General features: G+C 39.2%; 1 protein-coding gene across 7 annotated transcripts in view; it reads left to right on the top strand.

The window, feature by feature from the left end:
• Nucleotides 1-19048, top strand: part of HHAT (hedgehog acyltransferase) — a 186810-nt gene that overhangs the window by 30640 nt on the left and 137122 nt on the right. For 6 of the 7 annotated variants that reach the window (XR_007888903.1, XR_007888902.1, XR_007888904.1 and 3 more), the window contains one exon: nucleotides 9658-9693. The exons of the other annotated variant lie outside the window; for it this stretch is intronic. Coding sequence is in view for 2 of the 6 variants with exons in the window: in XM_051613526.1 (XP_051469486.1) it covers nucleotides 9658-9693 (36 nt within the window). In the remaining 4 variants the exon portion in view is untranslated. The remainder of the gene's footprint in view (nucleotides 1-9657; nucleotides 9694-19048) is intronic. 7 annotated transcript variants of the gene reach the window in all.

Raw genomic sequence — 19048 nt, 5'->3', positions numbered from 1 at the left:
TGGAACTGAGAGACAAGAAAAGGAAGGCCAGGTTTATGTGTATTTCCCTTTCCTCTAGGGATCAGGAGTGTCACTTCCGGTATATTTCCAGGCTTTGATATTTTTAAGAAAAAGTTGTTCACTGTGTTTTAGATAGTCTATCAGGTAAAACAAAAATGTATTTTAATAATCTAGCTTCTCAGTGGTTTTAATCTTTAAAAATGTTAATGCTGCAGGATTCCTATTTAAAAATCAGGCAGCTTTCCCCATCCCTCCCCCTCCCCCCTTTTTTTTTTTTTTTTGAGTCACTCTCTTAAATATGAAAAAATACTATTTAAAAGATAGTTGGATTAAACAGAATCACACCCACAATGTTGAAATGGCCTAGTGGTCACATATAAGGGGAAATTGTGTTGAAACCTTAAGAATAGGATAAATCATTATTGCCAAAGTATGCAAAATACATCAAGAGCCATGAGCCATGTTAAGCCTTCTTTTGCAAGCTTTATCACCCTGAAATCATAAAATATGGTTTGTGTGTCCCGTCTGGACAAGTACACTGAATTTATCCCAAATCAGAAGTAAAAATAACATGCATAAGAATGGTTTTGTAATGGAAAGTTTGTATTTGCATTTAGTTGTGGATGTTGTGCTTTTAAAAACTTAAATAATAATAGTTTTCATTCTAGAGAAGCTTTTTTTGTGGTCTTTGAAGATGCTGGGTGAGAGTCTTGGAAAGGAAAGCGCTCTTTTCCTTCTGTTGGTATGTAATGAGAAAGGTTGAATATAAAGCAGGTCTTGCTGTATGTCCTTGCCATCTGCAGCCCCTGTGGTACTTCTAAGCAACATGCTCATGTGTGAAATACACAGCTGCTGTGCAGAGTAACAGCTGGAGTCAGGGTGGTCTTTCAAAGAGGGCCTCCTTAGGCTGTGGAGTAATACAATAAATACTACACCTGCTTGCCAGTATCAGAATACTTCTGCTGCCTGCCCAGATGTTGGGTGTTTAATTGCAGAATCAGTGCACACTTTTTGGTAGTTGAATGACTTGTTGAAAAATAACGCTTTTCCTGGTTTACTTGTATATTTCATTAGCTGTTGTGATACTTAAAGCCAAGCATTGTTCTGCAACACATTTTTGGCTAGCATGTCACCTGAACATATGAAAGATGCTTTAGTTCTGAGCTGGTTAGTCATTCTCTCACTGATAGGGACAGAAGATTTAACTGCTTTTGACGTCAGCCAAATTAGTGCGTGCTACAGTTGTTATCTACTACACAGCTCTGTTGGTTATATTAAAGCTTTAAAAGGCTCCATAAATGTCTTCAGTAAAGAAAAAAAGTCTATTATTTGCCTCTTTGGAGTGTAAAAAGAGGCAATAATGAGGCATCCTAATCCTTCTTGGATCTAAATTGCATAATTACTGGAAATATATTTGCATTGTAACTGCTTTGTTACTGTAAATTGGAATTGCTGGGTTTTTTTAACAAGCAAGCTAAGCCCACCTACTGCTGATCACCCATGAAGCCCATTCTTCACAGTATTTGACATGAGCTCTGCATAGATAGAAAGTATTACTGCTGCTCACATTTGGCAAACAGCACTCTGTCTGCTCACAGCCACTGTAAAACATGAGTAATGGATATTAATAAGCTTCACTGTTCTGTTTGCAGTAAGGATAGGGATCTCATAGCAATTGGACAATCACGCTTCATTGCAGGAGTCTTAATCGAGGAAAACTGAAGGAGAACTTACCCTATGGGAGTTTGCCACTAATGGGCATTAGGTTTCATCCACTTTCCATGAGCTACCACAGGCTTTTGAAAATCAGGGAAGGTATAAAATTAAAGTAATATTTCTTCTGGAGGATTTTAGGAAAGATTAACAGAATACAAATGAGATTTGCTCTTTGTGTCTGCTGCACTGTATCACCAATGTGAGGGATACAGGAGAAACAGAACAAGTTGCTTGTTCTAAAGCCTCCGAAGTTGGCAGACCTGTGTGTAATCTTAGGTTCACACTGGCAATGACTGATGCTTCCTTAAAGTTCTGCTTGTTTCTCTGGCTAGGAGATTGTGGGGGCAAGGAGGAAGTTGCTGCCTAGAATCATTAAGCGTTCCTCAGCCTTTCTGATATAACACAAGTTGTGTGTTTAAATTTAAATGAAACAACAAAGCATATTAGAACATGGACCCAACTGTACGTTTGTGAAGTCTTTTTATGTGGTCCACAGGATAACTTTCTCCTTGCAGCCATATTGCTGTAGATTATTTTTGCCATTCTGGTCTCCACCCTGAGCTCCCAGCTAATAACCAACTCCACAGGTGAAACTTTGGGACTCTTACAGATATTTTTCTGCTCAGAGGTGAAGGTGTCTGTAATAAAATGTACACCAAAGTTGAAATGTATCCTGCATTATGCAGGCTGTCCTGAGTCACTCCAGGTATTTCTGCTGCTGTTGAAATTGGTGAGAGTTTTTCTGCTCCATTTGGCCAGTCAGGGTTTCATTGTGGATTCCCACCTTTCTCAGAGGCATGGGAAGCCCTAGCTTCTACCTGCAATGTATGCAGGAATACTTTGCAAGTAAGATGTGTAGGGTTTGCTCTGTTCAACCTTAAAGTAAACATGTGTTTACAAAGTAGTCTTGTGAAGTAAAGTGAATGTTTTTGCATTGGCCATACTGGTGCTGAAGAGCTGTAGAGCACTGAGCAGTAACTCTAGATGGAGGCATGCAGCACAGGCTGAGTGCAGTAGCAGCTTTGGTTATTCTAATAATGGACAAAATCAGAAGGCAGCTTGGTACTGCTGAATCATGCCAGGAAGAAGCAGAACAGAAATATCAAGTGTTTAATCTAAGCATGAAGTGTTAAAATTCCAGTATGTCCCTAAGCAAGTGGCAGAGAATACAATAAAAATACCTTCATGTGTACACAAGTCCTGCTTATTATTACTGTAGCAAGACATTGCTTGTCAAATACATGATATAAAAGCATTTGACAGTCTTCATATTTTTTCTTTCAAATAGCATAGACTTTTCTTCTTACTCCTAGCTGCATTTTTATGTTGAGACAAAAGAAACCTGCTACTACTATTTTGCTGCATTGCAGATAATTAGAACTTAAAATCAAACCTTGCAAACAAAAAACAGTGCATTGAAGCTTGAGATCTAGGCTTAAGCAGATTCTTAAAATCTTAATGTTATAGCAAGTGCAGCTACTAAGAAGAGACTCAATAGTAAAATTAGTAGAAAGAAAATTGCTTCTATCCTGGCTCAAACCAGGACAGTGTCTTTTAAAAATATAGATGGCTTTCCCAAACCTTCATTATTAGATTAAGATGATGATGAATCAATATGGCTTAAGCATGGGACTTGGTAGAGCTAGGTTATGGTTGGACTTGATGATCTTGAAGGTCTTTTTTCCAACCAGAACAATTGTGATTCTGTAGCAGTCACTACTTAAAAAATACTTATTCAGCTTGTGAGGCATATTCCCTCTAGGTGAGGTCCATTAGCAATATTTTATAGTTCATTGAAACATTAAATAATATAATTTAGTTAAGTCTACAAGTGGGCTTTGTATCTGCTTTCCCTGTAGTAATTGCATTCTTCAGACAAGACTCTAAAACATATTTGAGACTTACGTCACACACTTATAATTATTTGTGATTTGCAACCTCTCATCTGTGAGTGATTGCCAGCTGGGGAGGTTGCCACAGGCAGCATTGGAAGAAAGTTAAGCAGAAGTAGGAGGATCAGGGAAGGTAGTTTAGAACTGCTAAATGGTGGGTCATCTGTCAGGAATTCCATCTTTATAGAGTCTTCTGAGCATCCCTGCTGTAAGACATTGCTTGAAAAAGAAGGACAGTGAAGCAGCTTAAGTGCATTGTGCCAGTAAAAGCAGATGTCATTCAATGACCTCTCAGTCTCCAGTGCAAAATGCTCAGGTGTGGCAAGACTCTTAGTCAGCAGCTCACTGGCAAAAAGCCACATGTATTTGTGAAGACTGCTAATGAAAGTGCTAGTCTTGCAAATGCTCTTCGATGGTTAAATAGGATGCACTTCTCTGAGGATATGTCATTGAATTAGACTTTCTAATGAGAAGTTTAGCCACATTTGTAAAAGGAAGGGCCGAGAACCATTGCTGAAACATTGCAGCAACTACAGCGCTTCTTTTACGAGATGGCGAATACCCACAGGATACCAAGTACTGAAGCTGTAATAGATAATAATTCACTTGTTGGATTTCATCACCAACATAAGTGGCAACTAGTCTGACTAACTTGAAGAGATCTAAGTACAGTTATTGTATTGTTTGCTACAGTGAAATGTGGGATAGCACTGCAGCTTGAACTTCTTTCCTGCTTGTAGAAGTTACACCACTCCTGTGTTCAAAAGTTGTTTGTATTCCGGCAACAATGTGACTGGTTTTGAATATGAAATGAATATGATGTGAATTATCCAATGCCTAGGATATTTCAGTCTACAATGCAACACAGTCCCTGGGCACACAGGGACTTCTACATTGTTGACTTGAACTGTTCACAAATAGTGAATTATCCACCTAGAACCATCCCCCTGAAGGTAGAGCTCGAAGTTAGAATCATGCCACTATCCTCTGCATGCTAATGTGACTTGCCAAATTTTGGTTTAGCTGCTGCAAAAATGGTTGATTAGTCCTTGAGAGAACTGGCACAGAAAAAGAAATATTCTCAGTTCTTCAATTAAAAGATTGACTTTTTTGAGAACACAGGTGATTCTAATGCAGGATTTCCAGAATCATGAAGTGTTGCTATTGTGGATGAAGGATTTTTTCTGTTCAGAAATATGCACAGTATCCCTCATATTAGCTATAATAGCTTTTCTTATGTTTTTATCCTATTATAAATATATTTGTTTTCCATAAATACGGCAAACATACGCAGTTATTTTGATTTCACAAAAAGTGTTGCATATATGCCAGTCTGGAAGAGATTGTGCTATCTATGGGAGTTTTCCCCACATAGTACTTTATATCCTGTAGCGAAGAAAAACCCATTCAAATCTTACTCTCAGTCCTTGAACTGTCAGAACCCTGATGGTGCACATGAGACTTGTATGAGTGCTGCACTTGTTGTGAAAGTAATTATTTCTTGGTCTTTAGGGAATATGGATGTGATTCTTTTTCTTCATCTAAGTGATGTCAGGCCAGTAGCTCTTAATATATTAATTTTATTTTTGTCTGGGGCATGATCGGAGCATAATTAGCCCCCACTGTTTTCTCTGAGGAGTTCTGTCTTTAGTGTATGCCTAAGGCTTTTCAGAGTGGTGACATCACATGTGCTTGCAGTGGGCATCTTTACTGAAGTGCACAGTTAGGCAAATGCTTCCCAGATTACGCTACATGATGCATGGTTTTTGTGGTTTGTTTCCAGGAATAGCATGCAGCCCAGCAGTCCTGGGAAGGAGCTCTGATGGAAAACACAGCTGTGCTCGTTTCTCTACAGCACATGGTTTAAAATGCGTATACCGACCCAGGGGTTGACAACTCAAATTATTGCAATTTAGGTTCATTAAAAATTGATCCAGTAATGAAGTTACCTTTAAACTGATTCATGTGATCCTGACATGTGCTTGGTACTTAGTTTTTTAATGTTGCAAATCATGGGGAATGAGGTCTAACAATCAAGCCTTGTTGTGTGATGGAGTCCTTTAGCCAGCACCATAGAACTGTAGTCCCTAACACTGCTAATGAGTAGCAGTTTCATCTAGGTAGGTGTAGGGTCAGATCCTTAAGTTACGTAAGCTGGCATAACTTCATTAAATTCAGAAGTTACCTACTAAAGGCTCATACAACTCCTCTGTTAGGGAATCTGAGTTTAGATCTCAGTTAAAAGAAGGCACAGGTTTGTACTGTGGGACCACAAACAGTCCATCAGATAACACGTACACACAGGGGTGACCAGGGTGGGTATTTGGATGGTGATGCCTGGGAAATGAGTCTGTCACTGCAGGTCAATCTGTAGCTGCACTGGGACCCACCTTGCTGGCTGGTCTGTGCTGGGCTCAGGGCATGTGGCCAGGAAAACAAACTAGTTCCCAAGAGGTCCTGACTGGTTTTTGATCCTGCTTTTATATGAGTATGTGCCAGCCTGCAATAGGCAGATAGTGAGAAAACTCTGCTCTACAGCACTGTCAAGTCACAGGTGGTAGGCACAGAATTTCAAAATAAGGACAGACTGTAAGGAAATTGGGCAAATGGAAGTGTCAGAGCTAGTCCAAAGGGCCTATGACACAAGTGGGAAAGAGATGAGTGGCTCCTCTGGTACCCTAATTGCAGCATGAACAGAAACTTGTCACAGTTTTGCTCATTTGGCTTTTTAAGATATGTATATATGCCTTTTGCATTCTGGGGACAATAAGAGGAGTTCTGTAGTTTGCTTTTGTTTTTTTCCCTGAGAATCATCAGGATTACAATTTCCATGCATGTGCTGTTGCTGCTGACTGTGGTTCCTATCAACAGGTTTCTGACTTTTCATATTTTTCTATATAATAGTAATATTTTTATTTTTTCTCTACCCCCTCTAAGCTTTGTGCAGAATACAGATTTGGAGGCAGCTCATAGCATTATGTGTTTAGCTTTCAAAGCAGAAACTGCATGTCTGAAATAATTTTTAAAATGATCCTTAAGGAGAGGAATATATGCCTGCAGGCAGAGATTTCAAAGATTTTATTTTTGGAAAAGAGCCTTGTTGGTTCCCCTGTACTTGGCACTAGTGAGGTTGCACCTCCAGTACTGTGTTTATTTTTGGGCCACTTGCTATAAAAAGGACCTTGAGGTCCTGGAGCATGTCCAGAAAAGGGCAGCAAAGCTGGTGAAGGGTCTGGAGCACAAGTCTTATGAGGAGTGACTGAGGGAACTGGAGTTGCTAAGTCTGGAGAAAAGGAGGCTGAGGGGAGAACTTACTGCACTCCACAGCTGCCTGAAAGGAGGTTGTGGCATGGTGTCAATGCCTTCTTCCAAGCAAGAAGCAAAAGAACAAGAGGTAATGGCCTCAACTTGTGCCAGGGGAGGTTTAGATTGGATATTAGGAAAACATTCTTTGCTGAAAGGGTTGTCAGGTGCTGGAATAGGCTGCCCAGGGAGGTGGTGGAGTTACCATTCCTGGAGGTATTTGAAAGATGTCGTGCTTAGGGACGTGGTTTAGCAGTGGACTCAGCATTGTTAGGTTAAAGGTCTCGTTGGAGCATCTTAAAGGTCTTTTCCAATCAAAACAATTCTATGATTCTGTGGTCTAGACATTTTTATGAATAAAATTGTCAAATTATCTGTAATGAGTAACATGATTATAAAATGAAGGTTAAATATCTCCCATTTACTCTTCTACTGACTAGTCAAGATTTTTCCCTGTTCAAAGACTACTATTTTGAATAAACTATGTTTTACTCATTATTTCTTAAGAACGTGAAATATGTTGCTACTGACATCTGAGCAGTATAGAGAAATTAACTGGCAAATAATTTTTTACTCATGTTGCTGTAGATACGCTTTCTCTTGATTTAATTAAAATTTTAAATAATCTTTATTTCAGAAAATTGTGCTCATTATAGGATTTTAAAATGTATTTGTAAAACTTGTATGTAACCGAGGCACTACCACATAAATCCTGTATTTTGCAGAGAAGCTCAGGATTGAACAAGTTGTATGAAGTTGATTATAAAGTATATTGCAATACTAAGTGAATACAGGTGTGCTTTATAGGCAGTAGATAATCATGTCCATGTGCATATGGCAGGTGTAATTCTGAGTTAATTGTGGGGGGCACCCTGTCATGCTTTAAGCAGATTTGTGTGATATTGAAGGGATCACTGAAAGGGCTTAATACAAATGCACTATGATTTGTTTAATGTAGTTGCTTATTCCACTCCCAAGTTGCAGTCAGAGCACTGCTATACAAACCTTCTTTACCTGTTCTTAACTTTGCATCTGACAATAGAGCAATTCTTTACATCTGTCAGATTTGTTTCTATTGCTACTTCAGTGTTTTTCAACTGCACTTGTAGAATTAAAGGCAGAATGTATTTAAATATGAGCAAGTTGAAAAGTTGAAAGTGTCTGTGTCAAAATCGGCCTCAGAGAATCCTAGCTTTTCAGTATTTTTTCCTTGCACAATGTCTGTTCATTCTCTGAAGTGCTTAAAAATCAGCAGCTCTGATATGGAATACTGCCTGTATAACACAGGATATTTTATTGAAGAGGCAAAGCCAAGTTAAAACGTGTCCAGGCAGGAGGAATGCAGAAAGGTAACAAGATATACTTCATGCAGTATAATTACACAATAATAGAATAATGTAAAATGGGGAATGATTTCAGGAAAGGAATGTGAAAAATATAGGTTTAATGGTGACCATGTGCATGCTGCTGTCAAAATACTTTTTCTGTTGCAAGGCAGCTTTTGAGAAATTTGCTCCCCTCCTCTCCACTCTGAACCAGTGGACTTTCTGTCCATGTAACTCCTAGAATTTCTACAGCTCACCATCTATCTGCTGTCAGGATGCTGTTAACTATCTGATCACTTCTCTTGCTGTTTCAGGTAGAAGGCAGCACACTGCAAGCAAAACTGTTAAAACAGTGCTATAGTCAAATGACCAATTAGGGTTTTTTTGGAACAGGATGCTCAAGAGCTTAGTGTATGCCAGAATGTTTTTTGTGTAGAGAATGTAAGCCCATTTTAGAGAAAGTCCAGCACTGGAAAGAAGGCATTTGTATTTTCCAACTGTGCCATTTTGCACATCCCAGTTAATCTGGGATTATACTGATAGTCCCATAAAATTGGCACATATTTCAGATATTGGGTAAAAGTCTAAAATCTAAAAGCAGACCTTCCTGTAGTGTCAAGGATTTGCTAGTACATTGTTCATGAGCTTATTCTCCTGAGCTTACTGAGGGATGGAGGAAATGGAAAAGGGAAAGAAGTACTGACACTGACTGTCAATGTTTGCTGTTACTGCTGAAATTTTCAGGCGTGGTTCATGTAATTTAGCATGATCTAAATTGTACTTACTGTCAAAAATCTTCAAAGTTATTTTCTTCACCAGATCTGAGTGAAACAAACTTGCAAGACCCTCACTTCTCAGTACTTCTGTGTATCTGAAGGAGACATAAAGGGGTTCTGCGATTCTTTTGTATCATGGAGAGAATTCACAGCAATCCCTTGCTTTTTAGTGCAGTACAGAGCAAAAAAGGGAAGAAGAGAGGGAGGATTCCATGGTAATTTTGTATTTGTATTATTTGTAATATTTGTAATATTTGTATTTTGTATTTGTAGGATCTACCTACGTATATGATAGGAAACATGCAGACTCCCTTGCCATCAGGATGCTGAAAAAATTATTTCCAGTAACAGAATATACAATTTATGTTTTATGTGGGTTTTACTACTCTGAATATTACTGCTTTATTGAAGAAATACTCAAACAGGGAATTTGTGAGCTTTCTAACATGAATTTAAATCTTTCGGTATGATGATCATAAGTTTCATGTGTCACTACAGAAAAATTGTATATTACACTTTCGCTTCTGTTTTATCAACTTAAGTAATTTTATATTTATCTTTGGTATTATTGATTGGTTTGAAATATAATACCCAGCAGAGTAATATTTTAAATTATTAAAATATGATGAATCTTTTTTCTTACAGAACTTTTGATGTTGGGCTTCATCGCTTTCTGGTCAGGTAAGCTAACATTCTTAGTTGTAATAATAATAAGTAGAGATGCAATAAATAGAGATGGCTGTGTGAACTTAGTGCTACTTGGTATTTTCTATGGCAAGATCCTCTTTGTTCCATTTATCTATTAGTTTGAGAAACTTTAAATATCTGGCTTGGATATCTACCCAATGTCAGTCTCTAAGGCTCCTCCTCAGGTGTCTTTCAGGAAAACCTTGACTCAGGACATTTCAGTGACAGTGTTCTACTCATTCCTGAGGAAATCTTAATTTTTCTTGTACTGAAGAAAAAATTGTAAATTTTTTTTTTCCACTGCAAACTCAAGTACCTTCATACCTTCTAAGAAGGGCTTGAATTTTATAGAAAATTGTGACTGGAGAGGAGTTTTATTTTCACAGTAGAAAACTTGATTGATTTGATGCACAGGATGGACTACATTCTGAAGATGAATAAGGAAAGGGGAATAATTGTGTGTTTTCTTTCCTGACATTTGCAGGAATTCAGTGATTACAGCAGGGCACTTCAACAAAGAAAGGGAGGTTAATGCATTTGAATGCTACACTGAGGAACTAGTTTTGCTGTTTATAGAGTCTTTTTGAGCAAAGTCACAAGCATTCACTAAGAATGTGTTTGCATTAATTTTTAATAACATCTATCATTATCTACTGATCTTTGCAAAGAAATGCAACGTGTACCATGAAATATGAAGTTTGCTATTGTCTGGAGGCCCTTAGAGAACTCATTCTGTTGGTTATTTTATCCACTAAAATGTTGCAATATCCACCTGTGAATAATAATTTTACCTTGGAAGAAAGAATCCAGTATGTGAACCAGAGCGTTAGTAGGGGGGGAGAATGACCTCTCTTGACCTACTGGCCACACTCTTCCTTATGCACCCCATGATTCCATTTGCCTTCTTGGTGACAAGGGCACATTGCTGGCTCATGGATAATTTACTATGTGCCAGGATTCCCAGATCCTTCTGCTGAGAACTGCTTTCCAGCAGGTCTACCCCTAACCTATAACGGTGCATGGGGTTCTTCCTCCCCAGCTGCAGGACTGTACACTTGCCCTTGTTGAACCTCATTAGGTTTTTCTCTGCCCAGCTTTCCAGCCTGTCCAGGTCACTGTAGATGGCAGCACAGCCCTCTGGAGTGTCAGCCACCCCTCCCAGTTTGGTATCACCACCAAACTTGCTGAGGACACACTGTCTTCTCATCCAGGTTGTCGATGAATATATTGAACAAGACCAGACCAAGTATTGATCCTTGGGGGGACACTGCTGGTTACAGGCCTCCAACTTAATCCTGCTCCATTTTTCACAACTTTCTGAGTTCTGTCACACAGCCAGCTCTCCATTTACCTCACTGTCCACTCATCTAGCCCGCTCTTCCTGATTTTCCTAATAGGAGACAGTGTGAAAAGCTTTGCTGAAGTCAAGACAGAGAACATCCGCTGCTCTCCCCTCATCCAGCCAGAAGTTACGATGTCATAGAACACAATCAGATTCGTCAAGCATGTCCCCTTGGTGAATGCATGCTGACTTGTCCCAGTGACTTTCTTTCACGTGTTTTGAGATGTTGTTCAGAACAACTTGTTCCAACACCCTACCGGGTGTGGAAGTGAGACTAACTGGCCTGTAGTTCCATGCGTCCTCCTCCTTGCCCTTTTTGAAGAACTCTAGTGACATTTATCCTCCTCAAGTCCAGTCCTCAGGCACTTCTGTTCTCTGTAACCTCTCAAAGATTATGGAAAGTGTCTACCAATACCGTCTGCCTGCTCTCTCAGAACTCGTGAATACATCCCATCAGGGCCTATGGATTTATGGATGTCCAGTTTGGCTAAGTGGCCTCTAACCTGGTCCTCCTCTACTGAGGGAAAGTCTTCCTCTCTCCAGACCTTATCTCTTACCTCCAGGGTCCAGAATTCAAGAGTGTTGGCTTTAGCAGTGAAGACTGAAGCAAAGAAGGCATTCAGAAACTGTCTTCTTGGTGTCTTCTGCCACTAGGTCACCCACCTCATTCATCAGGGGGCCTACATTTTCGCTAGTCTTCCTTTTTTTGTTGATGTACTGAAAGAATTGTTTCTTGTTGTCCTTGGTACTCCTTGCCAGCCTTAATTGCAGGTGGGCCTTAGCTTTCCTCATTGCATCCTTGCATTCTCAGACTACATTCCTATGTTCCTCCCAAGTGGCCAGTCCTGTTTCCACATTCTGTAAATTTTCTTCTTCTGTTTAATTTTTTTCCATTTAAATTTTATTTTAGGCAACTGTGCCAGGATAAAGACTCTGTTAAGCCTCCACACTCTTTAGTCTTTGTGGCTTTAATGCAGGTTGATTGCTGCTGATTGCTTTTCACTTCTCTGGTCACTTACTTGAAGCATGTATTTTCTAATGTTTTCAGAATACAGTTGAGAGCTCTTGACTGTAGCTAGTACAAGAAGCATTCAGCTCCAGTCAGAATGATAAATGCCTAGAAACATTTATCTGCTCGAAGCTCAGCATCACTTGTAAGTGTTCTTTTCACTTTGTCCTTGAGAGTATCTAAGATTCCCCCTTTCAGATGCAGCTTCTTCTCTAGATCATCAGTACCATGGCAAAATCCAGGAAAAAATGGTAATTCCCTGTCTAAGGTCTGAGTGCCAATCGGACAGTAATAGAAAGAATAGATCTTAAAGGGAAGAATGCTGGGTAGTGTCTTATTGAACACACCATCCTTTTGTTGTTTAAACTAAATAATAAGCCCATGAAAGATACAACATCGCACAAAGCCTATGTCACAGGGGAAATCAGGTTTGTTTTAAGGTTGCACAGGCAAACCCCCATCCTGGCATCTCATAATCTTTGAGCAGGAGGATTTGTATGATTAGGGTTATTTTATGTATTTCTTTGCATGTAACAGACAGCTCTCTTCACTAAAGCTCCATAGTGTTAATACTGCTGAAGATAATATGCATTTCAGTGTGTAGATAAAGTTTTTAGACTACCGAATGTATTGAAGTTCTGGTATCAGTTTACAAAATTAGTTGCATCTCTATTTTGACCAGCAGAATGATTCGTTTATTTTAAAATATCATATAAGAAATGGAAATCATAATAATTTAAGAAATAGTTTAAAAATAGGCTACTATTGTAAAGGCAATACAGTGCAGAAGAAGGTCTCCTGGGAGCCCAGATGACTACTTAACCAAGAATAGAAACATGGTAAGCACTGATGTACTAAGTTTTGAGTTCCTGGTGATGCTTCTGCCACAAAATATGCTTTCACTTGCTTGAGACGAAGAACGTAATGAGATATTATTCTCTTCTATTACATTGTTCTACATCCTGTGGAGCTACAGTATTAGAGTTGTAAGCTCATGCAATCTCTGGACTGCAAATAGCATTGAATTGGAATGAGATGAATGTCGTCTTTTTTTGTTTGTTTGTTTGTGTCTTTTTTTTTTGTTTTTTTCCAAAGCTTACTGTGGGTTCTTTGCAGTGTGGTGCTCTAACCTTAGCTTTAATACTTCATTCTCAGTCTGTCAGCTACCTCTGTTAACTTGGGGAGCCATCAGATGCTTTTTCTGTAACTGTACTGCTGAGGAGGAGATCCTGTTCTCTTCTGTTGTAGCAGTATGAGTTTTGCTTGGGTTTCCTTAAGTAAAAAAAAAAATTCCTTTGTTTAGTAGATGACTTTTGGAGTAGGAAACTTGGTGTTACATCTGTTTTTGGTCTGCCATGTGACCTTTAGAAAGTTACTGCCTTTGTTTCTGCCCACTTAAAGTCTGCTCCCGAGAAACTGCACATCATCTTATGTGTTCATATAGTATCTGTCATAAATGGTCGTCTTCCCAGTTTGGGTTTCTATGTATGAAATACAAACAATGGGGTAAAAAACCCAAACAAAATTCAAACAAACCAGAGTTGCAGGAAGTGTTTGAAAATCTATGAATTGATATTTGAAATATTCAAGAAATACAATATTGTTTTAAATAAAAGGATGCTACCCTGCAATGGAACAGGGAACAATATGACACTTTCAATTATAAAATGCGGGGCCAAAAAAAGTAGAAACTGTCTGCTAAAAGGACAGTCTGTGCCTAATTGCTTATTAAAATGTTGATTGAAGGGTCTAGTACTGTACATAGCCTGGCATACACAGTCAATGGCTTGCCCAAGTGAAGCATGGTATAAATTATGACAGAGATTTACAAGCTACACAGCTTCTTCTGTGTTCTTAGCAAAAGAATAAAATAATTTCTGTCCATCCATCTAGCTGTGGCTTGAACTATGCTTCTGATACGGTTTTTATGATAGCTCAGGTTTAAAAATCCTATCTTTTAAAATGTATTATAGAAAAGGGTGTATTATACTGGAAAGGCTAACTGTGGTGGTTAATGGCTTGGGTTGAACTGGATCATAAGACTGAATTTCTAATTGCATGCTGAAATATTGTTGCATCATGGAACTACTATTTGTGAAATTAAAGCGCAGTTGAGTACATTGGGGTCTGGGCCTTTATAGTTTGTTAGCTATGCTATAGTGTTTGAAGATAAAATCCTGGAAATACATGGGAGAAAGATGAATAATTTTATGATGAAAACAGGGTTTTGATACTGCCCATTAAAAATGTGCTACCATACTTGAATGGTCGTTTGCTCACTACATTACTTCTTTTAGGATCAGCAAAATTATTAATCAATGTTAATTAAATTACACAAGTACTATATAAACAGAATTATTTTTTTTTCATTATTACTACAGGAAATACAACCTTGTTTCTCTTAAATCTAGACATTCTCAGAATGGAGCAATTGGTGTATTTTCAGAGCTCAAAATGCATAAAAATAGCCTTTGGGGTAGCAGTTTAGAGGGGAAAGAGCAAGAGAGAGTCTGCCTGATGCTGTTTGCTCACTGAAGCTATTTTATCCAGGCCTTTCATCCAATGCTGAGAAGAAAGCACTAAATGAAATAAAATTGTAAACATATGAGAATATTTACTGTCTTAATTCCAAACAGTGCTTACTTCAGGGCAACAGTTCTGAGGGCAGTGGAGAAGAATGACAGTTCCTGGGGGCACGACCCTTTTGAAAAATCTCGTGCTTTCAGCAGTGTTGTGCCTTTCAAAAAGTGTAAATCATACTGATTCCAGTAGAGATCTGGCTTTGAAAAGATCTGCAGGACAATGCACGCCCAGTGTCTCCCAAAGGTGTCCATCTGTTTGCAGTGTTCATGGCTCACCTAATGGTTTTCAATTACTTCAGCTTGCTTAGAGTTGCAGGTTATTTAGGTGTAGCTTCTTACCTGATACAAAGGTTCCCCAAATAAAAATACTTGAAAAACATCCCCTTTTCTGGTTTTCTCAGGTGAATCAAGGCATGGTTCAGCTCTGGGATAAAAAGTTAATGTGTTCCCACCTCTATTGATTTTTAATTAGAAACAAGCCACTTCCTTGTAAGGGCAGAATGGTCTCATGGTTTAAGAGGGATTATGGTTCTAAAAAATATACCCTGGGAGAGAACATAAGGAAAAGTCTGTTGATCAGCTGGCTCAACTCCTGTTTTTGTTCTTTGTGGAATCCCATGCGACCCCACATATTTCCATGCTGTCCAAAAGAATAACAGAATAATGATATTTACAAAGAAGTTACCAGTTAATGAAGTACATTTTTTTTAAAAGTCAGGTTTTCCTTGTTCTGTTCAGAAAGATACCACTGAGATCAGTTCATGTGAGGTCAAACTTCTTCTAAAGTGCAGACATGTCCTCCCAAAAGGCATCAGAACTCTTTACTGACAGAGTGAGAAGTTCCCTATGGGAAGTGTAGACTCACTGTAGAGCCATCCTTAGCTGAAGAGATCTATGCCTCTGCATTAAAACCCAAGCAGTTCTTGCTATTAGTTTTTCTGTTAAAAAAAACAACACCCACAAACACAAAAAAACCCAACAAAAAGTAAACCAAGTGAAAAAAAACAACCCAAAGACAACAAAAAAACCCAACACTTCTCTCTAATCCACTCAGTCTTGGAAAGTCAACATTTGATGCAACAATCCCATTCTCTTTGTATTGCATCCCTCCTCTAACTGTTATTTGGTAAGATCAGAGGCAATTCTGGGCTGCAACAGCTAGACACAACAGCTGCCTGGGTGCCTCGTGGGACGCAGCATAAAGCATGAACCAAATAGCGGTGCTAGTGCTATACAGTCTCACTGCTGCTGCACTGATTGTGGCCCTAATACTGTTGATGTTCTAATATACTGCAGCTGGGCTAGGCAACACAGTATTGGAGAGATTTCACTTTTCTTGCAACAGGATTGACAGTGGTATTTGGATAGCCATCTCTGCCTTTGAAATAGCTCAGTGTAAAGCACCACAAAAACACATCTTTTCTCCTTTGCTCTTTCGGGAAGTTTGGCCTTTAGGTGATCAGGCCACTGAATGAACTAGTCATCCTTACTGCATACACAACAAGCATAGAATGGTTTACGTTAGAAGGGACGCTTTAAAGTAATCCAGTCCAAAAGGTCCCCCGCCCCCTGCAGTGATCAGGGACATCTTCAACCTATATCAGGTTGCTCAGAGCAACATCCAGCCTGACTTTAAATGTTTCCAGGGATGGAGTATCTACCATCTCTCTGGGCAACCTATTTCAGTGCTTCACCACCCTCATTGCAGATTTTTTTTCCTTATATGTAGTCTCAATCTACTCTTTTTAGTTTAAAGCCCATTACCCCTTGCCCTATTGCACCAGGCCCTGCTGGAAAGGTTGTCCCCCTCTTTTTTTACAAGCCTCTTTTAGGTATTGAAAGGCTGCAGTAAGATTTCCCTATAGCTTTTTTTCTCCAGGCTGAGCCCCAACTCTCACAACAATCTATGCCCCAACTGTCTTGTAGAGCAAACCAAATAATTTCCTCAAGAACAAAAAATCTAAGTGTGGTTCTGGGTATTGGTCATACCACAGACCCTTTGCCATGGAGTGTTTGTATCCACATCACTTAACTTTGTCTTCCTGTGCCCTGTGCAGTCCCCTAGTATTTTTCCAGTTGCTTTTCACCTCAGGACTTATCAGAATGTGCTTTTAGTAGGTGTGTAACCTTAGTGTTTTGCCATAAAATAAGGGCCACAGTGGTGTCCTTGCCTTCCTCAGACACCTTGAGAAAAATGCTGTGCCCTAAGGGGCAATTTGTGCATTGTGGATTTGGCCCATCAAATTAACCAAATGAGGTTAATTCTTACCAGTTTTGCCAAATCTTTGTACTGCTTTGTCTTAGAGTCCTAGATGACTGGTTGGAGCAGATGTTACTGAGTTTTATATGTAGTCTGTGTGTCTATGGGAGACCCACTGAATAATATTCTTTGTTTTGTGTTACCTGGGGCTATGTCTCTGACAATTTTATGTCTCTCGTTTTTCTCACTCGGATCAGTGCTGGCACAAAGGTGCTGTATTGATTAAGCAGGAAAACAATTTATATCTACCTGTGATCATCAAAGTAACTGCCACAGATGCAAGTGACACACTGCATCATTCCACTTAAATATGTGCTTACCGGGGAAGGATCTAGTGATGCAGGTACTTAGTTTGTCACATGTAGGTGGGACCACTGTGTATAGGATGTGTAACTGCTATAGTTCCATTCTCTCGTGTTCTTTCTGCCTCCAATCCCTGGCTTTAAACCAAGTGAAGACTAGTAGGGTGTGAGGCTAAAGCGAGCATTCATCAGTCTTGACTCCCTTGGGTCACCCTGCTAGTCTGAAGCAATGCAGATAAAGCCAGTGGAAACAGCAGAAGCAGCATTTTCAGTCAAGGGTGTTCAGCTGTGAAACAAGCTCCTAGAGCAGACTAGAACAGCAACAGGCTGTTTCCATGTTAAATTACAAAACCATTCTTCTGGACAAAAAAACCTTGCTATAGCAATACCTCCTCAGCAAGGGAACTAGGAAGAACAAGAGGTGGTTCTTGCCATCTTTCGTATGTTTTGCGGTGGTGATACGATGTGCAGGAAGCAGCCCTTGTAGAGACCTAGTTGAAATTTTGTGATTAAGTTAGCACATGGAAAACCCAAAAGTGTAGTCTTGTTGCTAATAAAACCAACTATAGTAATCACTGGATGTGATTGAATGGCTTTGTGTCAAATTTAGAAGTAGTTTTAAGGTTAAAGTGTTTATTTTATTACTGTGAAATGTAGTGGTATTAGCTTAGGAATTATTTCTTACTTAAATTTACTTTCAATACGGGTCCTTTAGCATTTCTGCAAAAGTAATTTTAAAGTTCTAAAATACAGAAGTGAACAGCAATCGATCTATCTGTAGAGACACCTACGTGGAGGAGCTGAAAGCAATAGCTCTTTTTATAAAATACCGCTGTTAGATCCAGCCTCATTGCAGACTCCCATGAGCTTTGCTTTCAGATGTGCTAGAAGTTTTGCAGTGTTTCCTGGAGCTGGCAATTTTTGAAAGGGCCAGCACGAGTCCAGCTGTTGAAAGCAGTGATAACACTGAAATGGTATTAAAACAAGCAAACTGGGCAGTGCTTGAAAGCTTCCAAAATGTCCCCAACCACAACATCCAAGCTTTCTGCTGTTAAAGTCCGTAGCTGAACTCTGGTGGGTTGTGGTGGGAGGCTCCGTGAGTGTTCCCCTGCATGTGTGCAGCACGAAGGTATGAACTGGACAAGTGCTCATGATGGATAAAAACAATGAGGTGTCTTACTTAACAGTGCCCAAAAATCTCCACCTTGTTTGAAAAGCAAAACACCCTAAAACCAAAGAACAAAACCCCCACCCTTTATTAGGCAGTAGTGAAGAATGATTCTAAATTGCTTCAGAGGAACTGCAGCCTCTCAAGCACCTTCTCAGAATTGTTTTTTGAATAGGGAAAACAATCTGTTGTTACATAATGAATTAGCATGGAACGTGTTGCAAAAATAAGGCTGGGTTTTGTGTAAACAAAACGGAATCTTTATGTAAATGTTATGTAAATGTGACATTTAACTTACACTGTTAGAGTGGGGAAGTCAGGATTAACAAGGTACAGATCTCCTCATGTTTGTGTTGCAACTGTGAATTAAAACAGTTTGTTATTTTTGTTGCAGGGTGTTTGAGTTACTATCTCTGAGCAAGAAATACATCATTTGTAGAACGTGAAGTATTTTGAGATTCAGTTCAGGCTGCTTTTAAATAATTTTACTGAGTAATGTAATGGAGATCAAAGGTTGTATTTCAATATAATAGAAGAAAGGATGTGCCCAGTAGTCTTGAACAACCTGTGATTGTAAGGATTCTGAGTTTATTCTTTGTGAAGCCCAGGAAATTATATCATAGGAACATTTTTGTCCTAGACTTTGACTATAAGGGACAGAATTTGGGTGGAGTTTGTATGAGTCT

The sequence above is a fragment of the Apus apus genome, chromosome 3 (assembly GCF_020740795.1).
Source record: "Apus apus isolate bApuApu2 chromosome 3, bApuApu2.pri.cur, whole genome shotgun sequence".
NCBI lineage: Eukaryota > Metazoa > Chordata > Aves > Apodiformes > Apodidae > Apus > Apus apus.
This window is presented reverse-complemented; position numbering and strand designations above follow the sequence as displayed.